Source organism: Trichoderma asperellum, chromosome 6, assembly GCF_020647865.1.
Source record: "Trichoderma asperellum chromosome 6, complete sequence".
NCBI classification, from domain to species: domain Eukaryota; kingdom Fungi; phylum Ascomycota; class Sordariomycetes; order Hypocreales; family Hypocreaceae; genus Trichoderma; species Trichoderma asperellum.
The window spans coordinates 646,953-658,949 of record NC_089420.1 but is presented as its reverse complement, the minus strand read 5'-3'; the positions used below and the strand labels follow the sequence as shown (position 1 = coordinate 658,949).

Genomic DNA, 11,997 nt, shown 5'->3' with positions numbered 1-11,997 from the left:
TTGAGAACTGAGGAAGAGGATGCAAGTGGCAGAATCAGGACATTGGTTAATATGCGGTGCATGGAGGTTGCAGCTTCCAAGGCATCAAGTTGCTGTTGCAGTGCCCGATGGTTATCGATAGCATTTAGGGAGTGTCCTGTACCTGTACCTACTTCCACATGGAGCAACTAGAAGGGTAGGGGGTACTGTACTTTGTACTATGCACGGGCGTAAAAACAAGGCAGAGGCATCAATGTAGGGCTTTATTTTGTACCTGGCATTACAGCGCAGCCCAAGGGGTTAGGCGAGATATTCAGACCAGGAAATGGTATGTATAAGTCAACCGCTGGTTACATCCCGTATCTCCATCTACCTTATCCCACGAGTAGGTATTACCCTGTATAGTATGAATATCTGTTAAGAAGGTGAAAGAATCATTATGAATAATACGGCCATGTTGATTATATCTTCGGTTCCACCATCTTACTGAGTGCAGGGTGGCGTCATGGGCATCTTTTGCATATACAGTAATCCAGGCATCAGCACCATCGTCTCATCCTCATCACTGGTACTGATCCCGAGAAGCCGGTTGCCAAGTCAATGGCTAATAATGGGCGTGGTCGACACCGCTCGTATGGCTTGACTCTTACTGCTATTTTATAGACTTATAACAAGCAGTGCCTCGGATAGCCTCGTTATCTTTTCCCTGCCCTACCACGCAGGAAATAGAAAAAATAGGTAAGATTATATCCATGAATATACAATTGGATTGTTACGCACAAAGTTACTATGACGTGTGTTACTGTAAAAGGTAGGCGTTTTGCTGTCTCTACTGTCTCCACTGCCTCTAATCACCTCTACGGCCTCTACTGTCTGTACTGTCTGTGCCAAGAATAACGTTGTATTGGCTTAATGTTTGTGTTCTTTTTTGTTTTTTTGTCCATTTCCTTCTGTGGTCCCTGACTTTTGTCCTTCATGCCTAGCCATCATTATCAAGTGCAAATATCTTCTAGAGCATCTATCAATGACCTCTTATACCATCAGTCTCTCTCTCTGTCTCGCTGGCTCTGGCTCTTCTTACCTACCTCTCTTTGGAGGTTCTCCCTCACATGGATAACTCATCCACCCAATTCGCCGTTCCCTCCACCGAGCCTCAATTGGCTGGTCTATCCCGCGCTATTTTCAGGAACCAAAGCCAAAACGCTGCCGGCGTCCTGGAGCTCGAGTCCGATTCGCCATGTCTCTCGGAATAATACTTTCCCCCCTGTCCGCCGCCACTAAGCGACCCCTACACCGTCTTGTCGCCCACGTCTTGCCTCCCCGCTATCGGCCGCGCGACCACTCCACGATGCTCCACGATGCTCCACGATTTCGGAAACCCGAGGCCCAGGTGCATCGAAGACCAGACCAGATGATTACATGCCGCCACGGCCTCTGCTGGTGTTAGTTGGCGGCTCAACGGCTCAACGGCTCTAACCCAGACCCCTCTTCGTATCTCTCCGTCACTGTCGCGCTCGCAGCATCAAGCAACCGACGCATCTACATCGCTTTCCAGCAGCACACGCCACACAGCGTCTCATCTCCGCCCCGGCTCTCCTCGCCGTCCCGCCCTCGTATCCTTGCCAACAGCGAAATGCCCGCCGATGCCATCTCCGGCTCGGGGCCCGCATCCGGCTCGCTCGCAGTGAAGCCTCTCCGGCTGCTGCTTCTCGAGGCCGACACGCCGCAACCCAACACCAATGCAAAGTATGGCGGATATCGAGGCGTCTTCACTGCGCTGTTAACAGCGGCCGCCAAGGCCATGGATCCGCCGCGCCAACTCTCCGACGTGGCCTCCATCACGGCGCACAACATTGTCGAGGACATGCAGTCGTACCCGCCGCTGGACGAGGTCGATGCCATACTGATAACCGGGTCACGTCACACAGCATTTGACAACGACCCCTGGATCCTGAAACTGGTGGAGTATGCAAAGCAGGCCATCAACACCGGCCGCATCAGAGTCGTGGGCGTGTGCTTCGGCCACCAGATCATTGGCAGGGCCATGGGTGCGCCCGTCGGCAAGAGTGATAAGGGCTGGGAGATTGCCGTCACCGACGTTGACTTGACCGACAAGGGCAAGGCCATTTTCCAGCTCGACAAAATGGTAAGCTTGCATGCGCTGCTCAGTGCCCGTATATTGCTTGCGCTGACGTAAATCTTTCTTGCAGCGCATTCATCAGATGCATCGTGATGTTGTTCTAGAATATCCCAAGGATGCCATTCCTTTGGGAGGCAACCAGATATGCCCCGTGCAAGCAATGTATAGCCCTGGTCGGTACATCACCGTCCAAGGCCACCCAGAATTCACCGGAGAAATCGTCGATGAGATCATCACCAACCGACACAAAGCTGGCATCTTCACGGATGACTTATACAAGGACGGCCTCAGTCGCTCATCCAACGAGCACGATGGCGTTGCAATCGCCAAGGCGTTCCTCAACTTCATGAAGCATGGTTAAGTACAAGCATGGAGCGACAGCACATTTGTGCAGGAGCTAGCTTGGTACCGCAGCTTCATGTCCAATCCATAGTTGGGGCCAGGGTCGATGACAATTTATGTAGGGAAATGTTTAGTGCATGATTCATTTGGTCTAGACGCATCGCGTTGCCAAAATGCGGTGAGCTCTAATGACCTGCAGAGTTAGCATGGTGCGTTACCACTACCATAGTAACATGCCTTCGCTTGCTCCGAGGATCCTTGTACTCAGCGTTTAATGCAGCCACTGCGCAGTTGACAGTCGCGCACATTATAGCAAGGAGGTAATGATCTCAGAAGAGGGGGATTATGTGATTCGAAATATGAGAGCAAGGAGACAGGGAAAGCGGGCATTCAGGATCACCTTTTTCGCTTTGTTCCTGAATCATATCACAAGGTACTCCATACCCTCTCAGCTGCTTGTCCGCTATTTGAGCTCAGCGGCTTTGACACCGAAGCGCCAATGTTCCATTCGTGCCATTAAAGCGCTATATGGATGATAGATAGTTTCGCAGCAATTAGCAATCTTTTTCTTTACAGCCAAATTATATTTTGTTCCATTTCATTCGCGGAGAAGCGCCATTTACTATACACTGTCCAGGGTAACTATGACGGGGTAGTAGAAAATTATCATTCAACACGCCACTTTTGCTGTCCAGCAACCCAATCGTGGCTAATATCACCGATTTGTAGCTATTCTAATCTTCTTCTAATTCTTCTAGTGTAATCTTTTCATGTGTGAACTGACTGCCTCATTAAGCTAAGGTGCTAGATAACGAAACAGATATTTAGACAAACATTCCCCAATAGGTAGTAAATGCTACAATCATAAATTATTTATCAAGGGCACTCAAGATAATTTTGTTGTAAGTTGACTGAAATCCAATTTTCCAATTCTTAGAGGCTTAGTCTTGGCGGTAGACAAGCAACTTGTCATAATATGTAGTCTATAGCTAGCTATTAGGGATATTTAGCTGCCTTATATCATAGGGTGATAACCTTCAATTCTTTCTGCAAATCCTCATCCGTAAATGTCCGTCTTTACTGATTGAGCTGTTCATATTAAATGGCAAGAAAATAATTGCCAAACTCATGACTTCTCCATCTAACTGCTGGTGATTCTAACTTCAACTTTCAAAAAATAGCGACTATTACATTGAACCGTTCACTATGGATTATGAAAACAGAGAGTACCTTTTGGAGATACGGCCTTGAAAATGAGCCATTCGTTTGTACCCCAAAAGAATGAAAACTTGTTCGTTTCAGGAGTAAACAGCTACAAATTGAATTTTTTATCCAGACACCTTCGGGCACAGAGAGTAGTGGCACAAATATTCGAGATATATTCACCATTCATACGCGAAGTAGTGTATAAACCAAGGCTGTCTATGCTATGACAAATGTTTCTTAATATGTAATATTATTACATGATATTAAATATCTGCATCACAAGTTTCTTGGGGGGGGGGGGGGGGGGGGGGGGTTATGGCGTGATGCTAGTCAAATATTCTGCGTTCGCCGATAACAGCAGTACATACTCTCCACAACGGCCCTCGGAATCCTTTCTAAGGTCTACCAAGCCTAGAGGTTGACAAGAGCTTCTTTGGTCCATCATTTCAAGATATTTTTGTTTAGAACAAGTTCATTCAGTCTTGCTGTTGAAATGTTTATTTCTATTTAGCATTTTCTTTACTCTTTTCTCTAGGTGCAAGCCATGTATTTCTCTTTCTCGACGGATGAACTTAACATGAGCTTACGCGGACTCTCATACCAAATGGTTAGAAGCTTACATACCATGTGATAATTAGAATAGCTTCCTGAAATGTTCAACTTCCATTTCTAAGCTCGGTTTGATATCCCGCAATGTTGGTGTAACTAATACTCGACCTCGGCATTGCTATTCAAGTGCTGAGAAATTGGATCAACTGGTTTTACGTTTGCAGAATCAAGATCAGCCTATTTCCGTAAATGCAACCTCTACAATTATATGACGCTGTTCCTGCGAGGCAACAATGGCAGGGGCCTACCTAGCTACCCATTTCGGTTCCTCAGAGAAATGAGTCTTCCCAAGATTACTCCAACGATATTTACTCAGCGGAGGAAGTTAGAAGCGGCAACTATATCCACCTATCTTTAGCTTGGTGTGCCACTGCTCAGCATTAGTGTAATATATGATAGGGTTGATCTGGACTAAACTTGCCTGAACGCTGAGCTATCCATCTTAGACATTGTAAACTAAGATACTACTAGTAATGTACTAGGGAATCAAAGTGCCGTCCATTAAGTAATTAGATTTAATAGAAATGCTATTAGACCCTCTTCTTTTCTGATAGAGACACCACGAGGAGGAATGAAAGCTCAACTAGTAAGGTATGGGAAGGTAATGTTGCGAGAATGGGTTTGCTTCGCCACCAGCCAGAGAATAAGTGGTAGCAAGTCGCTCGGGCAACTCCCGCTTGATCCAGCCTAGCTTCTAAGCCCTTGATCAGATGAATATCGCATAGATGCAGTTGCTATATGTTTATCCTCTCTAAAAGGATGTAATTAGACGGTATATATTACCTCTAAAGAGCACTGCGGCCGCTACAATTCAAAATTGTCCATTCTAGGAATCTCATTAAGCTGTGGCCAGATCCCACACGGCATAGAGTATCCATTTAGACTTGTAAATAGAATCAAATTAGGTGTTTACTTGTAGCAACGGCTCTATTCCATTCATTCAATGTAACGCAGCCTTGTCTCCTGCCTCAAGTAGAAACGGGCTGAGCTGTTTTGCCCCTTGTGCTTACTGCCCCTTGTCTCATCCGTTGGCTGCCTACAGTAAAATTAAACGCCCTGCAAGCTTGTAAATTGGGTTGAATCTAAAGAACAAATACCTACTACTGCCGATATAGTGCCAAAGTAATATCAATTCGGCAATTGTTTCATTGTGCTGTTTTATCCCATGTTGAAGTGCGTTTCCTTCCCACTCCGAGCCTGTTGGTGTGTAAGCTAAGTATATAAGCAATTTTACTCTAGTATTTTGTTTTCTCTTGGCGAAATTTGACACTTCCGGCGCTATGGGATTCTAGCATCAGCCGATGTGATCGTCATGTCAGCTCAAAAGAAGCGGAGCTTTTTGCTTCTGTTTTAGGAAAATTTTGTTCATGGAGGATCTTGTTCTATGCCCGCTTGGCTCGAGAACGCTAAGCGCTAAACACCAATGCAGAAGCTCCAAGATCCAAGTGGTGTACGATCTAGTTACCTATTTCATGAATACCAGGGGTCGGCATGACCGTACCTGCAGCGCTAATAGTACTATGAAGCAACTCAATTCCACGTGGTAACGTTGAGTCGGTATACACCAACGAGAATTACAGATGTAAGTGTTACATTCGTAAGCCAGGATGAGGTCAATATTAGTATATAAGAGAACAACGAAGTCCATTCTTCTCCTCCAAATCATCCCTCGTCGCAAAACAATATCTGAAACTCCATCGCAAAAGAACCATCTTCAAAATGCAGTTCTCACTCTCCATCGCCACTTTTGTGTTGGCTATCACCGCCTCTGCTGCTCCCAACAGCAAGCGCCAGAACATTATCACTTCCGGCGACAACATGCAGGGCTCTATCTTCCAGTTTGGTGACCCAGCTCCTGCTCGCCAGTCTTTGTACACCGTTGGTGCTTGTGGTCTCAGCACCTACTTCCCCAACGCAGTTGATCCCAACATGCCTCTGGTCGCCATGCCCGCCGCGGTCTTCGACCAGTACGGCGCTGCTCAGCACAACCAGCTCTGCGCCAAGATCATCACCATGACCCACAACGGCGTTACTCGACAGGCTGCTATTGCTGACCGAAACTCTTTCGACTCTATTGATATGACTCTGGACCTCTGGCAGGCTTTCGGCGGACACGATGGCGACGGTACCATCATCCAGGGCTTCAGCTGGTACATCTCTCAGTAAGAGAGATACTAAGGAAACGTATGAAGGGGGCCGGAATTTGTACATATTCTGCTCTATTTTGATGTATATATTTTTATGATTCAAAGTTCCCCGTAAAAGGGGACATATGTTTATATATGACGCTATGTAGATATAGCCAATGCATACATACCATTGGATATTATGAACATTTGGAACTTGTATGAAGATTTGTTGCTCTTGGTGCACTTTAGCATTCAATTTCCGTGGTATGGTAATATAATATTTACTAAGATTTATAAGAATCATTTAACAGCTATAGAGAAGAAAGCACTAGCTAAAGTCTATTGGAATATCTGAAGGATTTATTCAATAAATTAATTTATTATATGGTACACAATTGATGGAGAGCTAATTAACGTACATATATATTTCTAGATGAAGTAAAGAGAGCAGAGGAAGCAGAGGAAGATGCTATAATAACTAAGTGTAATCAAGAGAATTTCGATTGTGCCATGGAATATATAAAGAAATATGTGTTGCTTCAATTAGGTTGAGTAATTTTATTTGTAAGCTCTCATTAATAACATAGGATGTAAAAGAGCTACATAAGGGAAAGAGGATGATTTTCTAGGACTTAATGCAATTTGTAGCTTTATTTCCCTTGTGTGCTAAATATAACTAAATGTCAAGTAAAAAGCAATAATGTTTATCTTTTTCAACGTTAATATTAGCAAAGAATGTCATTGAGCAAACGAATAAGAATAGGAGAAATGCAGCACCGATATAAGCAAGCCTTGTGAATAATATCCTTCCGTTTCAACACCCATTACCTATGCCTTGCGCAAATGGTCCTCATATTAATGAGTGTCTTCACTCGAAAGTTAAAGACTCTTTCTTGCTCTTCTTTTCCTTTTTCTTCTCTTCCATAACCTTCGGCTTAAAGAGATCTGCGAGACGCTTGTCGTCAACATGAAAACGTTCATGTCCATCATCCTGCAGCATTCGTGCCACAGTTATCTCCTTGGTTCTCTGCAAATGGAGAACACGATCGTCTACGCGATGGTTCGTTATGATGCGCACGGCGTAAGTCTTCTTCTTTTGGCCCATTCGCACGACGCGGCCTATGGCCTGCTTTTCTGCCGTCTTGTTCCACCAAGGTTCGACGAGAATGACGCGATTCGCAACGGTGAGGTTGTGTGCCTGGCCACCGCTTTTCAAGGTAGAAATCTGGTTTGTAGATATATGAGTAAAAAAAAAATGACATTCGTGCCATGAGAAACATTGCTCAAGGGCGCTTGAAACTCACCATAATCATCACAGTTGGATCGGTCCGGAATGCGTTTATCGCTTGTTCTTGCTGCTGTTTTGACAGAGTGCCGGAGAAATAAATAAACCTTACACCTAAATAACGAAAAAAATATCCCAAAATCTTTAAAGTGGGAATGAACTGGGTAAAGACTGGACACAAAATTAGTTGTCGCTCAATGCTGTACACCAGTCTCAGAATTCTCAAATACTCACTAATCATTTTATCTTCGGGAGCTTCAGAGAGCCAAGTCATAGCGACGGCCATCGTCGCCGTAACCCGCGTACTTGGAGGGGGGATGAATCGTGGACCACTCGAGTCGGCCATGAAGAATAATGGCTCTTCAGTTCTCGGCTGGACTGTGTTATTGAGTACATCTTTTCCCAGCTCAACAGAAGTTTTATTTTTGATGGCCTTGGCAGCCATCATCTCCAAAGTTACCACGGGTTGGCGACCTAGCAGATCTTGGCCACAACTACTAACCGAACACTTGAGGGTCTTTGAGGATATTAGGAATGTCAGCGTTGTTAAAGAGAAAAGGGGCTATAGATGCTTACGCTGGTTCGCTGTCCGTCCAACTGGTTGCTGGACTGGACCATTAGTTCGAACAGGCACGCGCGGCAGTATATGTGGCCGCACTATGTCATATATAAGTAAGCCGGTGTAAAACGAGGTTAGGGTCGGCGCAAGCTACTTACTTTGAAACGAACGAGATCTTGAGACGAGCAGTTATTTTTTCCACATTCTGATTCTTGAAGGGCATGTTGTAGAAGAACCATGTCCAGAATCTTGCTCATGTCGAAAACTCCTCCAAAATCAGGCTCGTCGCGATCCTTGAGGGCATCAATACCAACGTCATATTGGCCGAGACTTGCTTTCCAACCGTCATCCGCTTCGAGCTGTTCAATTATAGACTTCTTCCCTTGAATTTCCTCAAGCCTCGCGACTAACTCTTTGACTTCTTGCACGTCGAGATACTCGCTGCCCATCAAAAAGTTTTCCAAGCAATATGGATGAGACAAAGCTTGCCGAATACGCAACTGCTTTGTTGCTTCGATTGGTCTCCAGAGACGCTTCTTTGTTGGTTCAACTTTGCGTGTCTCATTTTCATCTTGTTCGCGCTCATAAATGGGCATCGCCGCTTTTTCTTTCGCTTCCTTGTATTCGCTTATATGCTTGTCATAATGTTCGTTTATAATGCTTCATATGTTAGTGTACACCTGTATGAAAGTACCTAACATTGGTATACGTACCTGCATAATACCTCCTCCTCCTGTGAAGTTGTGACAGATATATCTTGAAGTAGCGTTTCAGGGATGTTGAGCGACTTATCTGCAGTTCTATATCTTGTTAGATTGTCCCATGATGCTATATCTGTGAACCTTACCCGCGATACATCAAATAGCTCAGAGGGGTGTCGAAATCGTCTGTTGTTAGCCCCTAAAGATAAAACTTCGTCAGCAACAGCTTAGATCGCTAGATTTGGACGCGCCTACCTTGTCAATATACTCTTTCTGAAATAATCGCCGACTTCCAATGAAATCACACTTGGTAAATACTGCATATGGGTAGAATTCTAACAAACTTTAGTCAGCCTGACGGTAACTAATCCCGTCCCCTTCGTGATATTATTGTGCGTACCCAGAACATTATTTGAGACGGGAGTGCCTGTCAGAGCCCATCGGTGCTGTGCTTTGATGGCACAACATGCTTGGAAAGCTGTTTTAGTTAGCTCAAGATATCTCAATTTGAGCTAATCATAGTAATTGCGTGTTGACTTACTGCGTCCAGCCCAGCGAGTGATGGAATGGGCTTCATCTAAAATCACTCTAAACCAATTTATTTGGAACAAGAGCCCGGCTTTATTCTTGAATTCCTGTGCATAAGCCTCATTATCGTCTCCGTGTTGGCTTTCCAGGATCTTCATTTGTTCTTTCTTGGGGAATTCGTGTCGCAATTGGGAATATGTAGCGAGACTACATATGTTAGTGACAGTATCAGTGTGTTACCAGCGGTATATGTGACTCACACTATCAGTTGCTTTGCAAACTTCAATCCGCGATTAGCTGAGTTATATATAGCCACACGCGAGCTCGCATCTGCATGCCAGTGTTTCTGTGGTATAGTTAGTGTGGATTTTCTGGTTTTCAACCTCCCGCTCCCCCGTTTCCTCTCTTACCTCAGCTTCCCCGAGCCACTGAGTGGCCAACGTGCTGCTAGGCACTATAACAAGTGTCGCCTGGCATGAAATCTTTCTCTCTTTCTTCCTGAGTCTATGAGCAGCAATGCATGCCAAGCTCATGACGGTTTTTCCGAGCCCCATTTCATAAGCTATAATCCCTCCGCAAGCTTGTCTCAATGGCTCTCTCTCTCTCTTCACCATCCACGATGTCACTCTGACCTGGTGCGGCGCTAATTCCGACAACATAATTTTCTTGAATCGTTTTGACTTGAAACGTTTTTTACCGCCTCTGAGCTCCTTCTTCTGTGTCGACTCGTGCCGAACACTAAGGTCTTTGGGAATTTTATCTCTTATTCTGGAGGCATTAACTTTATCTTCTCCGTCCTTATATTGAGGGTCAGATAGCTTTGACCGTTTAGAATGTCTGAGAGATTTGGAATTTTTTCGAGAGTGTTTGCGCTTTCGCTTTTTCTCTGAGGGTCGCTCGTGTCCAGTCTTTCCATCAGCCTCCTCTGTTGAGGTAGATGAATCCGGGGGCAAAATGTGTTTCCTTTGCTCTTCGTTTTTAGAAAGAGGGGATTTAGTGATGGCACAGTCATCAGAATTTTGATGTCGTTCCTGTCCTTCGTTGTATGACGATGGTGGTTTGATGATAGAACAACTGCGCTCAGCCTGAGAATCACCAGCATTGTACATGGCTGGTGAGTGTGAGGCTGGATTTTCAGTAGTGCCTTGTTCATTAGTCCTAGTCGAAGTAAGAATTCGACCGATATCTCCTTCTTCCATCTTGACATACTTGTCCTCTCCTATCTGTTCTCCCAGAGTGTCCTCTACCTTCATGGTGACACCTGATATGGCCTTCGGAGGCTCATGGTTGCCATCACTGCTTTGAGCAGATTCTGTTTCTTGAGAACGCTTTTCAGATACTGAGAGAAGATTTTTATTCATGAAGTGTTCGAATAGGTTTCTCATGAGAGGCGCGGCGAAAAAAGTATTGGAATTTTCGCCAGAATCCGCTTTCGCTTCATCTTTTATGCCATTTTTCTCTTCATTTTGTCTCGAAAATAGAGACGACATGTCGAAAATTAGAAGTGTTGATGTCTAGAAGTAAATTAGCGAGGGTGATATAGCATTGAATGACAGGGACATTATTTTCCATTATAAACGAAAGTTCAATACCTGTGGTGGAAGTACCTAGATAAAAATGCAGATATGTTGCTGGCTTCGATTAATGCAAAGAGAAAAGTCGAAGAACTGAGTCGCATCGAAAAGGCGTAGAGAGAATGTTAAGAGAGATCAGATCGCTTGATGACAGAAGAGTATCAGTATACGAGCAACCTAAGAGAAGCCTAGTGTAGACCTTTAACAACGATGGATGATGCATAAAAATGAATGTATCAGAAGAGAACAAAAAAAGTTGAAAGATGGAATGGTGTAAGGAGGAAAGAGAGAGAAGAGATGAATACGAGAGAGGAAGACGGCGGTGAGCTTTTCGCACACAATTTTGTCAGCTCTCTCTCTCTCTCTCTCTCTCTCTCTCTCTCTCTCTCTCTCTCTCATTTGGCTGCAACTGTGAGAGGTGGCTCTTCTACGAGTTGCGCCGAACAGCTGGCAGCTTGCAGCTGAGGCCAGATGCTGCACGCATACTTTGAAGACCCTACTGCGTCCGAAGTGGCTACACAAGATCTTCATAGACTCTTCATGAAAATAATGTTTCAATATTCCTGGGCTATGCGAATAATATTATCGCTAATAGTCATATAAATCCAACCATAAGACTCGAAATTTCATTTGAACATGAGTTTGAACCATAATATTAATGCGGCATCTAGACCATTCACAATTAAGAGGAAGCACAATAAACTACCTGCGTTACGCTACATTTACTTCCTCTGCTTGCTCGCCTCCGTCTACTTCTTCTACTTCTTCTAGTATTATTTAATTCTAATGTTTTTATATGTGGACTAACCACAACCATGGATGGGATACTAAATAATGAAAGTAGTATTACAAATATCTTCATCGATAATTTTCCAATAAAACTTAGCTGGCGCTTCATTCTACAGCTGGCAAATTGTTGACATGGCACTATATCACGGCAATCAA

General features: G+C 44.5%; 3 protein-coding genes across 3 annotated transcripts; 2 read left to right on the top strand and 1 right to left on the bottom strand.

The window, feature by feature from the left end:
• Positions 1 to 1,612: 1,612 nt before the first annotated feature.
• On the top strand, positions 1,613 to 2,480 carry TrAFT101_009673 (uncharacterized protein; the record flags this gene model as incomplete). Its single annotated transcript, XM_024909784.1, has 2 exons — positions 1,613 to 2,125; positions 2,190 to 2,480. The coding sequence occupies 2 exons, from the start codon at positions 1,613 to 1,615 to the stop codon at positions 2,478 to 2,480; spliced, it is 804 nt and encodes a 267-aa protein (XP_024761395.1).
• Positions 2,481 to 5,995: 3,515 nt separating this feature from the next.
• TrAFT101_009672 (uncharacterized protein) lies at positions 5,996 to 6,442 on the top strand (the record flags this gene model as incomplete). The annotated part of the gene is made up of 1 exon (XM_024899986.1): positions 5,996 to 6,442. The coding sequence occupies one exon, from the start codon at positions 5,996 to 5,998 to the stop codon at positions 6,440 to 6,442; it is 447 nt and encodes a 148-aa protein (XP_024761396.1).
• An 831-nt stretch (positions 6,443 to 7,273) lies between these two features.
• TrAFT101_009671 (uncharacterized protein) lies at positions 7,274 to 11,536 on the bottom strand (the record flags this gene model as incomplete). Its single annotated transcript, XM_066128728.1, has 13 exons — positions 7,274 to 7,630; positions 7,710 to 7,861; positions 7,925 to 8,207; positions 8,267 to 8,299; positions 8,408 to 8,909; positions 8,963 to 9,049; positions 9,097 to 9,149; positions 9,206 to 9,285; positions 9,351 to 9,428; positions 9,492 to 9,685; positions 9,739 to 9,824; positions 9,889 to 10,992; positions 11,498 to 11,536. The coding sequence occupies 13 exons, from the start codon at positions 11,534 to 11,536 to the stop codon at positions 7,274 to 7,276; spliced, it is 3,048 nt and encodes a 1,015-aa protein (XP_065984848.1).
• Between the last annotated feature and the right edge of the window lie 461 nt (positions 11,537 to 11,997).